Below are 19,223 nucleotides of genomic sequence, written 5' to 3' on the forward strand. Positions count from 1 at the left end.
CCTTGTAGCAGCTTAGTCGTTGAAAACGCACATGGATTGATTGATGTGAGTAGCTATGATTTATAATGTTATATATGGATTCTGTGAAGATAACGTTTTGCATTGTATGTCTGTCTAAAAAGGTCTGGGAAATATTCTCAGAAAAAGATTGGCATATATGCACTTTTGGTAAAGGTATCGAACTTGACTTACCTCTAACCAATACAACTATAAACGCTTATGGTATTTTCTCCCTCCTGGTAATACATTAAAAAAACTGCTCATAATCAATTAAATCACATTTTATTAGTCACATGCGCCGAATACAACAGGTAGGTACAGTGCAATGCTTACTTACGAGCCCCTAACCAACTGTGCAGTTTCAAAAAAATATGAATAAGGGATTAAAGAGCAGCAGTATAATAACAATAGCGAGACTATATACGGAGGGGTACCGATACAATGTGCAGGGTCACCGGTTGGTTGAGGTAATATGTACATGTAGGTGGAGTTATTAAAGTGACTATGCATAGATAACAACAGAGAGTAGCAGTGTGGTAAAGAGTGGGTGGGGGGCACTGGAAATAGTCTGGGTAGCCATTTGATTAGGTGTTCAGGAGTCTTATGTCTTGGGGGTACAAGATGTTTAGAAGCCTCTTGGACCTAGACTTGGTTCTCCGGTACCGCTTTCTGTGCAGTAGCAGAGAGAACCGTCTATGACTAGGGTGGCTGGAGTCTTTGACCATTTTTAGGGCCTTCCTCAGACACTGCCTGGTATAGAGGTCCTGGATGGTAAGAAGCTTGGCCCCAGTGATGTACTGGGCCGTATGTACTACCCTCTGTAGCACCTTATGGTCGGAGGCAGAGCAGTTGCCATGCCAAGCAGTAAAGCAACCAGATGCTCTCGATGGTGCAACTGAAAAACCTTTTGTGGATCTGAGGACCCATGCCAAATATTTTCAGTCTCCTGATAGGGAAAAGGGGCTGAACAGAACCAATGCAAAGAAAGTCAAAGTCAAAGCCCCCTCTCCTACCTTACCTGCCTACCCACCACTTACCTAACTTAGCACCACCTGGTGCGCTAACCAAAATACAGGGGGTGGTCCATCCAGGTCTTACCTAGTGTGCATAGACAGTAAATACTACGGGTTGTGTATGGCCGCAGGTCTCTTGCCTAAGCACTCCCTAGGTGCCTTCCCCTTCGGAAACAAAAACAGAATAATACAAACAAATTCAATAATCATTCAATAATCAAACAAATTCAACAATACTGACTCAAATCTGGGTTTCTGATTGTACAGTGGGGCAAAAAAGTATTTAGTCAGCCACCAATTGTGCAAGTTCTCCCACTTAAAAAGATGAGAGAGGCCTGTAATTTTCATCATAGGTACACTTCAACTATGACAGACAAAATGAGAAGAAAAAAATGCAGAAAATCACATTGTAGGATTTTTAATGAATTTATTTGCAAATTATGGTGGAAAAAAGTATTTGGTCAATAACAAAAGTTTATCTCAGTACTTTGTTATATACCCTTTGTTGGCAATGACAGAGGTCAAACTTTTTCTGTAAGTCTTCACAAGGTTTTCACACACTGTTGCTGGTATTTTGACCCATTCCTCCTTACAGATCTCCTCTAGAGCAGTGATGTTTTGGGTCTGTTGCTGGGCAACACAGACTTTCAACTCCCTCCAAAGATTTTCTATGGGGTTGAGATCTGGAGACTGGCTAGGCCACTCCAGGACCTTGAAATGCTTCTTACGAAGCCACTCCTTCGTTGCCCGGACGGTGTGTTTGGGATCATTGTCATGCTGAAAGACCCAGCCACGTTTCATCTTCAATGCCCTTGCTGATGGTAGGCTTTGTTACTTTGGTCCCAGCTCTCTGCAGGTCATTCACTAGGTCCCCCCGTGTGCTTCTGGGAGTTTTGCTCACCGTTCTTGTGATCATTTTGACCCCACAGGGTGAGATCTTGCGTGGAGCCCCAGATCGATGGAGATTATCAGTGGTCTTGTATGTCTTCCATTTCCTAATAATTGCTCCCACAGTTGATTTCTTCAAACCAAGGTGCTTACCTATTGCAGATTCAGTCTTCCCAGCCTGGTGCAGGTCTACAATTTTGTTTCTGGTGTCCTTTGACAGCTCTTTGGTCTTGGCCATAGTGGAGTTTGGAGAGTGACTGTTTGAGGTTGTGGACAGGTGTCTTTTATACTGATAACAAGTTCAAACAGGTGCCATTAATACAGGTAACGAGTGGAGGACAGAGGAGCTTCTTAAAGAAGAAGTTACAGGTCTGTGAGAGCCAGAAATCTTGCTTGTTTGTAGGTGACCAAATACGTATTTTCCACCATAATTTGCAAATAAATTCATAAAAAATCCTACAATGTGATTTTCTGGATTTCTTTCTCTAATTTTGTCTGTCATAGTTTAAGTGGTACCTATGATGAAAATTACAGGCCTCTCTCATCTTTTTAAGTGGGAGAACATGCACAATTGGTGGCTGACTAAATACTTTTTTGCCCCACTGTAATTCAAATATTGACATGGTTTTCTTAGCTACATACAGCAGCAAGTGTTTGTTTTAAGATGTAAACTCAACGATTTAGCGCCTTTCTCAGTTCAAATTGAAATACTTATTCATTCAACATGAATCGCAAGGCGATTGAGGTAATACGCGTTTTTGTGTTGCCTAATAGCCTGCAAGAATAGGCTACTGAGAACGGTGTCGTAATTTCAATCACTGAATCAAATATTAATAATTTGGATTTGAACTGAATATATGCTTGTCAACAACAGCCAGTGTTTGTTTTATTACCTGTAGCCTAATCTGACGGGTTGTTACCTAAATCTAATGTTTTCTATAAACAGCTGATCGGCAATAGAACTGTGAACATGATCACAATTGATTACTTCCAATTGAATGATTGTTTTCAGTATGTGGATGGTAATGTTATTAGTGGTTTGAATACACTAATAATTCAATGTTTTAGTTGACGGGTGAAAGAGAACGGTGCCGCTGGGCTCGAGCGGGCTGTAAGGGATGCATGTGGGATATTTGGAGCAGAGGTATGAATAGTTGAATGGGAGATGTTTGACCATTTCTAATTATTATTACTCAATTTCATAGTTTGGGTAACACCAGTGATTTAAGCAGGAATGTAATGTCATCTAAAACGATAATTGGTTTCCATTACGTGGAACAGAGTCTGAGATTGAAGTAAATGTTTTAGTATCGAATATTAAGCTGATAAGACGGCAGCAACTTTTTGAGGGTCCTAGATTTGTTAAACAACAGGGTTTTATACGTTCACTAAATCAATGCAACAGGTCAAAATGATAAGGTTACCGGAAAGTGGCTCTAGGATTGTTTACTTTAGAAAGTGTCTATTCCGCTTACTGGGAAACTGTATCATCTGATGTGTCTGAAGTATAATTCTGGATATGCATGGTTTTATCAAGGCTTCCTGCCCAAAATGCAACATTTTTGGGATATAGCATAGTGAAAACAAAGTACATGTTTATTTTTTTCAGGACTGATGGAATGTCCACCACCCAGTTGTCTGAGTTTACCAAGGATTCTGTATCTCTCCCTTTGAAATGTTTCTTGAGGCAGGTGCCTTGGGAGAAGAGTTAGTGAAATTCCCGCACCTCCATTTCCCTCTCCTTTTTCAGCTGTGTTCAGGTCGGCCCCCGGGCCTCCGCCGCTTTTGGAATTGCCGCAATCGCCGCCTCCTCCGCAAATGCCACCTCCTCCGCAATCGCCGCCTCTGCAATCGCTGCCATCGCCGCCGCCATCGCCGCCATCGCCGCCTCCGCAATCGCCACCATCGCCGCCTCCACCGCAATCGTCGCCGCCGCCTCCGCCGCCTCCACAATCGTCACCTCCGCAATCGCCTCCGCCGTCGCCACCGCCTCCACCGTCGCCGCCGCAGCCGGTCCGCCGCCGTTCCCTGTACCGCCACCCCTTTTAGGCTCACCGTCGCGCCCTGAGGAAACAGTATACTACAATATACTACAGCCTCTGCTGAACCACCAGTGTTTCACAGACATCAACATTTGTTCCCAGCAAAAAGAGTAGAGAAGGTTCCTTGAAGTTAATTGAAGTATTTGCCCTTTAATTTTGCGTAAGGTTATGAGACCTTGGAAATGTTCTGGATTTACTGCTGTGTGAGTAAAGGTCTCTAGTTCAATTAAAACTCATTTCTGGTGATGCCATTAGGGGAACAGTAACCTCTGCAGATACACACACAGAAGGACAACATCAATAATAGCCTCTCTCCTACTGCAAAAACACACTGCTTCAACCTACAATATTTAACTTTTTGGGTAACCCAAACAAATTCACATAGAAACGTGAGTTATAGATCTTCCATTCCCATTGAAATCAAGTCTAAGAAGTGGTAGATCTGTTCTACGTGTGCTATTTATATGCTTCCCGTTTCAGTTTTGTACACCAGCTTCAAACACCAGCTGAATATACAATATTTTTGGATATGTAAAAGATATTTCACAGCGGTTTAGATGGTACAACTATCCTCTACAGCAGGTGTTCCCAAACCCCCAGGGTTACGCGCAATGCCGTCGGGGGTACGCCACATAAAAATGTGATTCACAGTCCATGTATATTTTCCAACGGGGCCATACATTTGGGTGGGATTTTTCTCTCTTGGGGATTCCACTAACGGTCCGCATGCAGCCAAACGTAGCTGTTGTTCATTCCGTTTGCTGGAAAATGTATAAATGGTTAAAAAAAAAAGGCCCGCGTCCATTGATACACATACCAGCTCTACTGGTAGTACTGCTACTGAAGAGGTGCAAATATGATGAGAACTACATTGATTTGGGGTTCACTCATTTTGGGAGAAGTGCCTTTCCTCAGTCACAGTGTGTTATATGTGCAAAAGTACTATCTCACAACTGGATGAAACCTTCACTCTTGCGCAGACATTTAGAAACAAAACATGCCAATTTGAAAAATAAGCCACAGGAGTTTTGAGCGAGAATAAAGATGATTTTCAAGTAGTAAGACATGTATAAAAGCAACAGATACTATTAATAAGAAGGGGCTAGAAGCATCTTATATGATGAGCTACCGAGTGGCCAGGACGGATAAGCCCCATACTATTGTGGGGGACTTAATTATTTCTGCTGCCGCGGATATGGATGGGACAATGCTGGGGAAAAGGCCAAATAAAACATACAGACAATGCCTTCATCAAACAACACTGTTTCACGACGTATCAGTGACATGGCAGGAGATGTTTTGAAACAATTACTGCTTTGCATAAAATCCAGTTAATTATATGCGTTACAGCTGATTCCAAGATGGCGTAGCAGTCAGACGTGTGTTTTGTTTTGTCCCGTCCTGTCCCATGTAAATATAGTTTTTTGCTTGTTTTTTCCCCTTTGTATATATCTTAACCTTTCAGGGCCACATGATCCCCTTTGGGATCAAGCCCCACCCCCCCTGAGCTGTAATGTGGCGCAGGGAACGCAAGAAATAATCCTAAAAAATATTTAACCTCCACAGAATCGCTTGAAAAATGGCTCAAATGAAAGATAAAGAAGTTATTTATCTACCCAGCAAGTCAGATTTCTAAAATGTTTTACGGCGAAAACATAGCACATATTTATGTCCAACCACCACTGCATACATACCTCATTAGCTTAGCCAAGTAGGAAAAAATATGCAATCAACAAACGCAGGATTAAAAGAAAAATCATTTCACTAACCTTTTGAAATCTTCATCAGATGACAGTAATATAACATGTTACACAGTACATTCATTTTTTTTTCAATAATATGCAATATATATCCATAAATCTCTGTTTACAATTATGCATCGTTCAAAAAATGCTACTGCAATGTCAGGAGAAATAAATAGCTCCGGCAGATAACGTCAGCTAACAAGGAATACACATCTAAATATGCATGTTTTACATATGTATGGCAAGATAAACTTCTTCTAAATGCAATTGCTATGTTACAATTATTTTTAACGTTACATTTGGCGTTTACTAGGCTATAATAGAGAGTCGGCGCTCTCATTTAGCATACTGACTCCTCTATCATGGAGTCGACAGAAACCCAAAATGAAGACGTAAATATTCCCTTACCATGGCTGTTCTTGCTTCAGAAGACGTGGAAGGGTTAATACTCACCAAGTTAGCGTTCAGTTTTCAAGTCTGTGTCTTTCCGTTCTCAAACTAGACACTTTTCGGTCGAAATGTATGCAAATTTCAAGTGGATGCGCACCAAAACGTCGAAAGTATACATTATATTTCGAGTAAACTTGTCAAACTATGTTTATAATTAAGCCTTAGCATGTTATAAAGGTCTACAGCAATCGTGAGGGCGAACAGATAAGCACACGTTGTTCAGTCCGTCCTGAGAGAAAGAGAGAAAATTTCCCAGCTCCCATTGGTGAAACTTTTTTTTTGCGTCACCGGGACGTTTGGGCACGCTGAACGTCTCGTGAGCGCGCGATTCTCACAGTTACACACCTCATCGAAAGCAGGCTTCACGCTGAAGACGTAGAAACTGTTTCCATGGTTATAGCTGTTTGGGAAGTGTGTATACGATGATGTCAAAGTGATGGCAACTTTTCCCATTACAAGAGAGACTTTGGGAGAATGCATGCCCTGAGACTTCTGCTTTAGCTAGAGACAAAATTTAAACGGTTTTATAAGCTTTAGAGTGTTTCCTATTCGATAACAATTTTTATATGCATATATTAGCAACTTTTGACAAAGATTTATCATGGTTTATATGGGTGCCGAATTCCTCCAGAAGGGGCAGTATTCAGGCCTGTCCCTCTCACTTTCCATCTACGGACTGAATATACTCTCTTGCAACCCGCCTCACCCAATGTGGTATGTATCTGCTATGTTTATACTTTAGAACCAGAACCCCTTTCAGCAACTAGCCAGCTAACTAACTACGAGCTAGTAGTCAGTTAGCCACTTCAGCCTTAACTTGGACACCAGCCAGCCTCAGCTCAGTCAAAACCTGCCAGTCTACACAGCGCAATATCAATCCAGAGTATATCGTACTGCTTTTTCTCTACCACATCTCCAGATTCCTACCGCAAACTCTGAACCTTTACACCGGATCATCGCAGCTAGCTAGCTGCAATCCGAGTGGCTACTCCTGGCTAGTGTCTCTGTCCCGAAGCAAGCACCAGTTAGCCTTGAGCGAGCCTCAAACTAGGAGTAGCTAGGAGGTCCACAATACCTATTTTGCCAATTGGCCTGGACCCTTTACTGCCCGACACGGAGCCCCGCCAATCCATCACAACTGGCCTGCCGAAGTAATCGTCCGAGGTGGTTTCAACAGGCTTTTCCGTTGCGAGGTCGCCTGAAGCCCATCTGCTTGCCCCGGCCCGCTAGCTGTCTGAATCGCCGTGTCTCCAGCTTCCCTAGCGTAGTAGCGACTACTGAATCGGTTCCCTGACTCATCTATTGCTACTCATTGGACCATATGATCCCTCGGCTACACATAACTCTCCCTAATGTCAATATGCCTTGTCTTTTGCTGTTTTGGTTAGTTTTTGTCTTTGTTTAATTTGGGTCAAACATTTCGGGTAGCCTTCCACAAGCTTCCCACAATAAGTTGGGTGAATTCTGACCATTTCCTCCTGACAGAACTGGTGTAACGTAGTCAGGTTTGTAGGCCTTCTTGCTCGCACACGCTTTTTCAGTTCTGCCCACAAATTTTCTATAGGATTGAGGTTAGGGATTTGTGATGGCCATTCCAATACCTTGACTTTGTTGTACTTAAGACATTTTGCCACAAATTTGGAAGTATGCTTGGGCTCATTGTTCATTTGGAAGACCCATTTGCAACCAAGCTTTAACTTCTTAACTAATGTCTTGAGATGTTGCTAAATTATACCCACATAATTTTACTTTCCTTTCCTCATGATGCCATCTATTTTGTGAAGTGCACCAGTCCCTCCTGCAGCAAAAAACCCCCACAACATGATGCCGCCACCCCCATGCTTCATGGTTGAGATGGTGTTCTTCGGATTGCAAGCCTCCCCCTTTTTCCTCCAAACATAATGATGGTCATTACGGACAAACAGTTCTATTTTTGTTTCATCAGACCAAGGACATATCTCCAAAAAGCAATATATTTGTCCCCATGTGCAGTTGCAAACCGTAGTCTGGCTTTTTTATGGCGGTTTTGAAGCAGTGGCTTCTTCCTTGCCTAGCGGTCTTTCAGGTTATGTCGATATAGGAATAGTTTTACAGTGGATATAGATACTTTCGCACCTGTTTCCTCCAGCATCTTCACAAGGTCCTCTGCTATTGTTCTGGGATTGATTTGCACTTTTCGCACCAAAGTACGTTCATCTCTAGGAGACAGAACGCATCTCCTTTCCTGAGCAGTATGACGGATGCGTGGTCCCATGGTGTTTATACTTGCGTACTATTGTTTTTACAGATGGATGTGGTACCTTCAGGCATTTGGAAATTGCTCCCAAGGATGAACCAGACTTGTCGAGGTCTACAATTTATTTTCTGAGGTCTTGGCTGATTTATTTTGATTTTCCCATGATGAAAAGCAAAGAGGCACTGAGTTTGAAGGTAGGGCTTGAAATACATCCACAGGTACACCTCCAATTGACTCAAATGTTGTCAATTAGCCTATCAGAAACTTCTAAAGCCATGACATAATTTTCTTGAATTTTCAAGCTATTTAAAGGCACAGTCAACTTAGTCTATTTAAACTTCTGACCCAGACAGAGAATCATCCTACCTTTCTTTTTCTTCCACACCAACATTCCTGAGGAGTAAAAAAATATTGATTTTATTTTCCAAGTTGATCCATGGTTCTATAGCTAGTATTCGCTATATCAGAGTGAGAAATACCTCTTAAAGTACAAGTCTGCATTAACCCTTCTGTCAGCTGTTGAGTATGACTTCACCCACATGTATATGCTTAACCTGCAATAAATATACATCATTTATGAAAGCACCAATAAACAACATGCATACAGTACCTGAACAAGGCCGACTTCAAATCAATGTGAAAGTAACCGGTGCATTAAACAGCTGACGACGAATGCAAACTATGCTCGATAAATCCTACACATCAAATCAAATTTTATTGGTTGCATATACTTGGATAGCAGATGTTAATGTGAGTGTAGCGAAATGCTGGTACAATTTTTTAAAATGTTGTAACAATGTAAGAAATAATACATAAACATGCATTAACACATGCACTGAAATAAAAGGCATACATCAAAAGACTTACTTAGGCCTACAATCGAGAAGGACACATGAAGACAAAAGCTCAAAGAATGACAAATCACAAAATATACACATGTCTTTTTAAAGGGAGCTAAGGCTGTGTCCGTGATTCAGCACCGCACTGCAATGGACAGCTCCCCTGTACAGGTAGGCATAGTGGAGCTCAGTGGTGTGGTGCTGAATGGACAGCTCCTCTGTACAGGTAGGCATAGTGGAGCTCAGTGGTGTGGTGCTGAATGGACAACGCCTCTGTCTAGTAGACAGCTACATAATTCTTAAGTTTTTGGGCAGATTTTAGGGCACGGTTAGGTAGCCTACAATGCGTATATGAAAATGATAACTGGCATGTAGAACTTTATAAATTGTAGGATCAATTGTAAATTGGCACACAAGATGGTTTCCGACCCCCAAGAAGGTTTCCGACCCCCTAGGCTACAGCCACCCTTGTGGTACGATGCATACAGTGTAGGCCTGTAATGACTTTCCACCAACTGCCTTTTTTATTTTTTAGGGGGTAGATCAGCTTGTTATGGAGCATGCGAATTTTCGCAGTCTTTAAAAAAAAATTGCGCAACATTTCAGCGCCCTGCTATTCATGCCAGGAATATAGTACGTTCATTTGGTTAGTGTGTGTGGCTAGGAAACAGTCAGACCTTTCCAAAACTGTTTAAATCACGCCTGTGCCATTTACAGAACGTGCGTTTCGGTCGAATAGTGCATGAAAATCTGTTCACTGAAAATGTAAAAATATATTCTTCCGCGCCTGCAGGCAATTGTTTACAGAGAACAGAATTAAATAGAGCCGAGTTCTCATTGGCTACAGCTTCCCCATGCTGTCTAGAGTTACGTCATTAGTTTTGCAATTGATTCTTGGTCTAACCCAAACAAGGGAACTACTTTCCTACTGGCACCGCCCAGATTTTAGGGCGACCGTTTCGAAACATATTTTTCTCCACGGACAAGGTAACGATTTCACACCGCCTCCTGAGGTATTTTATCGCTTATTAACGTGTACTAATACCTAAAGTTGCATTACAAAAGTATTTCGAAGTGTTTTGTGAAAGTTTATCGTCGACTTTTGGCATTTTAAAAAATGACGTTACGTTATGAAATGCTAATTTTTTCCTCCAATTCCAAGGTATTCCTAGCTCGATATCTAGGCTATATATGGACCGATTTAATCGAAAAAAGACCCTAAATGATGTTTATGGGACATCTAGGAGTGCCAAGAATGAAGCTCGTCAAAGGTAAGGAATGTTTTATATTTTATTTCAGCCTTTTCGTTTGCGAGCGCTAACGAAAAATCTGTCGTTTTTGTGACGTTGCAGTATGTGAGGCTGCATGGTACAGATAATAGCGTCTCATGCTTTCCCCGAAAAGCATTTTACAAATCTGACTTTGTGGATAGATTCATAACGAGTGTAGCTTTAATTTGGTATATTGGATGTCAATTTTTATGAAATTTTGATTTTTATCATAAACTATGCGTGGTGCACTTGAAATTTCAGAAAATTCGATTCCCACTGGGGAAGCGCTTCCATAACAAGTTTTAATATTGCAGATAGATTGTATCTTCCATCAATGTAATTGTCTGCATCATTTCCATATTTTTTTGTAAATATACACTACCGGTCAAAAGTTTTAGAACACCTACTCAGTCAAGGGTTTTTCTTAATTTTTTACTATTTTCTACATTGTAGAATAATAGTGAAGACATCAAAACTATGAAATAACACATATGCTTGAGATTCTTCAATGTAGACACCTTTTGAATTTGATGACAGCTTTGCACAATCTTGGCATTCTCTCAACCAGCTTCACATGGATTGCTTTTCCAACAGTCTTGAAGGAGTTCCCACGTATACTGAGCACTTGTTGGCTGCTTTTCCTTCACTCTGCGGTCCAACTCATCCCAAACCATCTCAATTGGGTTGAGGTCGGGTGATAGTGGAGGCCAGGTCATGTCATGCAGCAGTCCATCACTCTCCTTCTTGGTAAATAATAATAATAACTATTGAAATGGCGACAGACGGCCCCAATTCTCACTATAAAATGGGGCTAGAGGAAGAGAAGTTTAATAAAGCCATAGAGGTGTTGAAAGAGGAGCACGAGCATTCTACCAATTCTCGAATATCGTAAAGATTGTGCAAAATTGTTCAAATTAGTCAGCATTTCCCTGCGAATGGAAAAATCCAATCAAATAAAGAGGGGGTAGTGGACAAGCATTCTCATTGGGATTTAATAGTACAAGCAGCATTGAGAGTGGAAGCTAATTCAGTTTACTCCGCAGATGTACAAGTGGTTAACGCCGCCACAGTGGAAGTCACTAACAGTGGTCTCAATGGCCAAGGTAGGACAAAGAAACAGAGAGGAAAGGGTAGCGAACCTGTGCTAAGGCACCCGGGGATAGCTCCCTGTTTTAGATGTGTGGCTATCGGTCATTGGAAGAACGAGTGTAAGGAATCCGATTAGGTTATTCCATACTGGGCATGGTCCAAATTGATGCCTCCTTGTGACACATTATGAATGAAGACTGTGCCCTACGGCAGGTGGTGCATCTAACCCCTTGTCTTGACTGTAGCAGTAGCCTGAACACTACTGTAAAAACAGGTAGAACAGGTATCCCCTTCAGGGGGTATAGCTCACTGGTGTTGCTGCTGTTAAGTCAATCTGTGCTTCACAACTATGTACATGTGCAGTGCTCTGTTACTGTAGATGTGCTGTTCTTACCTGTTATGACAATGAAAACAAATGCTACAATGGCAGTAACAACAACACCAACAACATCTCTGATGGAAGGCTCTGAAATGAAAACACATTTTGTATTGATACTTTGACAGGAGTTGATCAGGAATTCAACATAGTGCAGCACTCAAAATGTCCTACAACACCAGCAGTGTTACTGACATATCAATACATAAGACTGTAACACACTTATGAGTGTCCACTCACCTGAACCAAACACCTCTTCACCTGGCTCACTGACTTCCCCTTCCCCACTAACAGTGTTGTTCAGCTTGCAGGTGTACTTGTAACTGTTGGTTGAATTGCCAGTGTGGCTTTTAGAAACAATTAGCAGTTTTCCTCCGACAACCCACGGCCCCTCTCCCACTTTCCAGCTGTAGGTGACGGGTTCAGCATCAGTGGTGTCACCTTCACAGGTCAGAGTGCAGGAGGTTTGCTTGGCGTTACAGAAAGAAGTGATTGTGGGTTTGGGGACTGCCTCTGTAAATAGAGGAAAGAAACAGGAATCATGTGGGAAAATGCTTGTGAGGCACTACAATAACCTGCTGTTTCTACATGACCACGCACACATACACACGTACATCAGTGGCAACCCGTATTCAGGGCAGGTAGGGCAGAGACCCACATGTTTTGAGCCCCACACTTTAAGCAAAATAAAAAATGTATAAATATATATGGGGAGGGGGGGCTTTCCTGTTTTGCATGCTATTTGGGCATTAATACGTGTCACATATCAGTTTGCAAACAATGTTTAAAAAATATGTATATATAATTGAGTTAATAAAGCCGCGGTCTCTTTTTTATTTTCTTGCGTAAGGCAGCTCCAAAATGCAGGTGTTTCAGCCTAGCTCAGTGCTTTCTGTAGTGGTGGTTCGAGCCAGCAGAGAATGGCTCAGTGTTCTGTCACTCATGGGGACACCATGTCATTGCCAGGTTTATGTCCTTAGTAAGGGTAGACATCCGAAATGTCAGCTCTTTGGGTCCTGCCATAGAGTTATATTACAAGTGCCCTTCCAAGAAGGCTCAAGGTCATTGGCCACAGACAAAATTACATCAAATCACATTATATGTAACGTATCTTTGATTGGACTGATTATGTCAACATCATACTTTCAAAATCTTACCTAGCAGTCATCATCATGAATCAAGTCGACAATCTACTGGCAAATCCTTTTTAATCCTTGTCATATGAAAATAAATAATGAAGAGAAATGATAGATAAAACGTATGGGTGCTCATCGGCCATTGGACATAAAGATTACACAAAAGTTGGAAATCGCAAATTAAACAAGGAGTGGTATGGAAGCAATCAGTGGCTAACTGCAGCATTGAAAAGCAACCACTATCCTGCTATTCAATGGAGTGGCTGTGTGGTCCCACCATAAATCCAGAGAATGCCAGACTTTGATGACAAAGTTTGATGACAAAATTTGCCCACAAAGGACCACCTTCCTGTTTAAGTGAGCACATCACAAGTTGAGTCCAAAAATGTATTGTATGCTGCTGCAAAAATGATGTAACATGCAAGGGAGATATGTATACTGTAGCTAAGAAAGTAATACTAAGTGTATGCTGTGTAGTAAGCTGTTAGCAGCCCATGTGCTGATAATAATTTGGTCTATTTTCACCGAAGTGGTATTATAAACACATAACCCGTTCCCCGGTGTGTGCTTGATTTGACAGTGCCACTGATAGTAGTTGTGCCACGTGCATATTCAGGACACCAACATTCTATAATATAATTGTGTTATTTTTAAAAGCTTATTTAACGCGTCAAATAGTGTTATCTGACATTTATCTTTTTTGACACGCAAATGGCGTTCAATGTGCCTCAACCTAATAATTTCGTCTATTTTCACCTCTTAATTCAGCCTACTGTTCTAACTTGGTGTTGCACATGTAGTCTATAACCTGTTTTAGAGAAATGTAATCATTGAATATTGTAAGAGCTTTCACTGTCTGTTTATATGCCTCCTTTATTTATCCTACAGTTCTGACTTGGTGTAAAGGGAAAACACTAAGAACGGCCCATGTTCTGTCATTGTACATTTCAAAAGTGCTGAACAAATAATTCTGTTGACTATGTCCACCATCGCTCGCTCATTAATGTCCCCTTATGCAATAGTTTGTACATCTCAATTGTCAGTAGAAACCACATTTGTTTAAGCAAGTCAGCCAGATCAGCTATATCTTTTTTAAAGGCTGTAAATGAGGTTGAATTAACTGTTTTGCTGCCAGACATGGTTCTGCTGATATCCAGGTGTTGCAGTGGTAAGGTGTTGGGACTGCAGTTGGGACTCTGATGTTGGGACAGCTTTATGTAGGCCCTAACAGTTTAGTCACCGTTATAGTGCAATGAATGTATTGTTTAGTGTTGTGTTGAGTAGTACTTTGTGCTTTGCTGGCATGCATCGTACATATTTTTTTCCCCACCAAGATCTACATGCTAAACATACACACATACAGAAACACTTACTGATAACAGACAGTGTATATGTATTGTCAAGCAGTTTGCTGTTGAACTCCACAGAATAAACTCCACTGTCTGTTTTCATCAATCCACTGATTCTCAGCTCTCCAGTAGTCTGGTCCAGGGTTGTACGGTTTATGAAGGTACCATAGATGTCCAGACCATAATCCTTGTACCACTCTGCCACCTTGTTCTTCCCATGCTTCCATAGGATGCTTGTGATGTGGTCAGTCACTGTAGACTTCTCTGGCTTCAACACCAGATCACCTTCCACTTGATGATAAAGATCTGGAAAAGCAGACATTTCATACATGTATCAGAGTATCAATGTATCCAGGGTAACACATTATGGTGAGGGTATAACTATGTAGTCCTAACCCTATTGGCATTGAACTGACATTATTATCAACCTTTACTGTTTATATCTAGAATTCTGATCGCTGATCGCACATTTTCCCACAGGAGATACAGTATGTTACCAATAAACAGACGCTTTGCAAGTAAAAGGTTGTGTGATGATGTAGTGTACATACAAATAAATGTGTCCATTCATTTCCCATGTACCAAATTAAAAATACAGATTTCAATGGATTTCCATCGCATTTTCAACTCCACTGATGGTTCGTCACAAAAACTGTTGTGTTAAATAGACTGTTGTGTTATATAGACTGCTGTGTTATATAGACTTCTGTGTTAAATAGACTGTTGTGTTATATAGACTGTGTCACGCCCTGGTCGAAGTATTTTGTGTTTTTCTTCATGTTTTGGTCAGGCCAGGGTGTGACATGGGTTTTTGTATGTGGTGTGTAGCTTAGTGGGATTGTAGCTTAGTGGGGTGTTCTAGGAGAGTCTATGGCTGTCTGAAGTGGTTCTCAATCAGAGGCAGGTGTTTATCGTTGTCTCTGATTGGGAACCATATTTAGGCAGCCATATTCTTTGGTTGTATTGTGGGTGATTGTCCTTAGTGTCCTTGTTCCTGTCTATGTTAGGTTACACAAGTATAGGCTGTTTCGGTTTTCTTTACGTTTATGGTTTTTGTAGTGTTTTGTATTAGATTCGTGTTACGTTTGTTTATTAAAACATGGATCGCAATCTACACGCTGCATTTTGGTCCGACTCTCCTTCACCATATGAAAACCGTTACAGATTGCTGTGTTATATAGACTGCTGTGTTATATAGACTGTTGTATTATATAGACTGTTGTATTATATAGACTGTTGTGTTATATAGCAAATGAGCCGACTCTGGTCTTGACACATGCGCTTTAGCCAACAGCTCGCAGCTACAGTGGGGGTAAACTATCTACATTATGACATTATTATGGATAATAGTGATTATTATTTGTATTTGTCAAACGGCAGCAAAGCATTGATGATCATGTCACCAGAATAACACCCTTGATATTTATTGGATAGGAGCATCAAGATCACTGTGAACTTTCACCACCATGTGAAGTTCATCATCATTTATTTCATTTGTACTCTAATAAACTGCATGGTTTCCTGTGTCATAGTGTGCACACAACATATATTTTTTTATTTTATTTTTTATTTAATCTTTATTTAACCAGGTAGGCTAGTTGAGAACAAGTTCTCATTTACAACTGCGACCTGGCCAAGATAAAGCAAAGCAGTGCGACACAAACAACACAGAATTACACATGGAATAAACAAGCATACAGTCAATAACACAATAGAAAAAAAAGAAAGTCTATATACAGTGTGTGCAAATGGCGTGAGGAGGTAAGGCAATAAATAGGCAATAGTAGCAAAGTAATTACAATTTAGCAAATTAACACTGGAGTGATAGCTGAGCAGATGGTGATGTGCAAGTAGAAATACTGGTGTGCAAAAGAGCAGAAAAGTCAAAAAAATAACATGGGGATGAGGTAGGTAGACTGGGTAGGCTATTTACAGATGGGCTATGTATAGCTGCAGCGATCGGTTAGCTGCTCAGATAGCTGATGTTTAACGTTAGTGAGGGAAATATAAGTCTCCAGCTTCAGCGATTTTTGCAATTCGTTGCAGTTATTGGCAGCAGAGAACTGGAAGGAAAGGCGGCCAAAATAGGTGTTGGCTTTGGGGATGATCAGTGAAATATACCTGCTGGAGCGCGTGCTACAGGTGGGTGTTGTTATCGTGACCAGTAAGCTGAGATAAGGCGGAGCTTTACCACGCATAGACTTATAGATGACCTGGAGCCAGTGGGTCTGGCGACGAATATGAAGCGAATGCCAGCCGACTAGAGCATACAGATCGCAGTGGTGGGTGGTATAAGGGGCTTTGGTGACAAAACGGATGGCACTGTGATAGACTGCGTCGAGGATCGGTAGAATAGTCCGTTTTATGAGGGTATGTTTGGCGGTGTGAGTGAAGGAGGCTTTGTTGCGAAATAGGAAGCCAATTCTAGATTTAATTTGGTATTGGAGATGTTTAATATGAGTCTGGAAGGAGAGTTTACAGTCTAGCCAGACACCTATGTATTTGTAGTTGTAGATATCATCTGGTGACTCCATGTTAACTTCGATATGATGGTCATCATATGATTTTGGCGCATTAAACTTGGCCTGGTGCGTATCAATCTCAGACAAAGCATCCGAGCTAGAGAAACAGCATCCCTCGGTCTCCGCAAGTGCAGACCATGTATCTGATGCTGTCTGGACAAAAGGACTATGGCATGTCATACTTTTTCTGGCCAGACAGCATCAGTTATATGGTCTACATATAGCAAGAGAGAGGGGCGCTGTTTCACTGGCTAATATCAGCAGAGAAGAAGAGGCAAAGCGAAAGGGCTCACTCTCGCCAAAATATGTCCTGGATAAGCCCAATGCGTTACCTTTAGCATAATATGCAGACCCAAGCTTGTCGCCTGCATTCCCGCCTTTGGGAAAACAACTCGCATTGTTAGAGTGGAGACATGAGGATCTCGTCAGATTATAGAGATCTCTGGTTTCAGCCACTTGCGAATGAGGAAGGAAAGTTGGCGGATGCACAGTGCACTTTTCGGATGCTGGCTTCCCCTAAAGTAAATTGATATTTTGCCAAAATTATATAATTACACCTGTCTAAATAAAATCATTCAACATATTTTACCAGAGAGCTTGACTTAGCCACAGAGGATCATTAGCTTCTTTAAAAAAAAATAGCTGTGGATTGTTTCAAATCACAAGTGCACAAGCCTATGCCTATTTGGGAATCCAACATCTTGGGCAGCACGCACGGCAAAAGGCCTAGCTGATTATTAAGTTGTGGCTGTCAGTGAAAAGCATCTCAAATGTGTGACGATAATGTGCCTCGAGTATAATTTAAAACGTTGAGAAGAGAAGAAGGGGAGGGGTGTGTGGTGAAGATATGGGCGTCTTTCTCCAGAATGCATGCACTCAGCTCTCCAGAATGCATGCACTCAGCTCTCCAGCATGCATGCACTCAGCTCTCCAGCATGCATGCACTCAGCTCTCCAGCATGCATGCACTCAGCTCTCCAGCATGCATGCACTCAGCTCTCCAGCATGCATGCACTCAGCTCTCCAGCATGCATGCACTCAGCTCTCCAGAATGCATGCACTCAGCTCTCCAGAATGCATGCACTCAGCTCTCCAGAATGTGCTCCGCAGTCTCCCGCTAATAGTTGCCCATTCATTGTTTCAATGTGTGAATTGTTTGCCCTTTGATTGTTTATTTGTATCAATACCCCATTACACATGTAACCAGTAGGCCTAGTAAATGTACCGTTAATCCCCGTAATTTGATTACAACAATTACTGTTAATGCATGCATTACAGTCATTTACCGTTCTCATTATCTGAGTGGAAACGTCGTTTGCAGAGTTCACAACCTGCTACACTTGTGAGAAACAAGTTTTGGTTCATTTCCTAACCATAATTTAGGAATGTAGTTAATGATTTCATTGTCTTTTATGTTTGGAGTGCTCCATGTGAGCAATACGCATGTGTGTGGTTTCTCTGTCCTGATAACGTTGAGGGAGCGAGCGAGCCTGAGCACACCAACCTCCTGAGATGATACAATGTTACACTTCATAAGTCATGACAGATAGAAGGGGAGGAAGACAGGCGGTGTAGAGAGATTAATGCAATTGAAAGAACCAGAATTTTCATGAGGATATTTTCTAGTTTTTAATTTTCGGCTTTAGGCCTATGTAGTTGATGGAAGTTATAGGCCTACTGCTGCATTGGTCTATAGACTATCTCTGAGTTTCTTTAGCCGCCAGTGGATCAATGGATCAATGTGTCTGTATTGCAAAGGCTGGTGCTCTTGCATTTAGTTGAATTTTAACTTTCAGATTTGTATAATTGAGCTGCCTCATGGTCTTTAATATAACACCCGTTAACAAAACTCGTGCATGCGCGAGGGCGTGCACACAGGTCCCATGGAAAAAAGGTCTGCCTAAAGAAATCAGTTGCCCATCCAACTGATTCGTTCTGATGCCACACTCTTTAGGCCCAGACAGCAGATACATGGTCTACAGATACTGAGACAGAGAGGCGCTGTCTGTCTCTGTGAGTTTAGGTCAAATTAATGTGCAATATTTAAATATTTTATTTGAATGGGTAAGGAGGTACGGTAGGGCGGTTCAGGGGTTTTGATCCCCACATTTTTAGCAAAATAAAATTGTTATTGTGGCATCAGCAGGGTATCCTAGTGGTTAGAGCGTTGGACTAGTAACCGGGAAGGTTGCAAGTTCAAATCCCCGAGCTGACAAGGTACAAATCTGTCGTTCTGCCCCTGAACAGGCAGTTAACCCACTGTTCCTA

General features: G+C 41.6%; 1 protein-coding gene across 1 annotated transcript; it reads right to left on the reverse strand.

The window, feature by feature from the left end:
* Positions 1-3,657: 3,657 nt before the first annotated feature.
* LOC115144456 (uncharacterized) lies at positions 3,658-14,756 on the reverse strand. Its single transcript, XM_065021470.1, has 3 exons — positions 14,459-14,756; positions 12,190-12,462; positions 3,658-3,965 (listed from the first exon to the last, which is right to left on the reverse strand). Exons 1-3 carry the CDS (start codon positions 14,754-14,756, stop codon positions 3,658-3,660), a joined length of 879 nt encoding a protein of 292 aa, XP_064877542.1.
* Positions 14,757-19,223: the final 4,467 nt, after the last annotated feature.

The sequence above is a fragment of the Oncorhynchus nerka genome, linkage group LG2, assembly GCF_034236695.1.
Source record: "Oncorhynchus nerka isolate Pitt River linkage group LG2, Oner_Uvic_2.0, whole genome shotgun sequence".
Taxonomy (NCBI): domain Eukaryota; kingdom Metazoa; phylum Chordata; class Actinopteri; order Salmoniformes; family Salmonidae; genus Oncorhynchus; species Oncorhynchus nerka.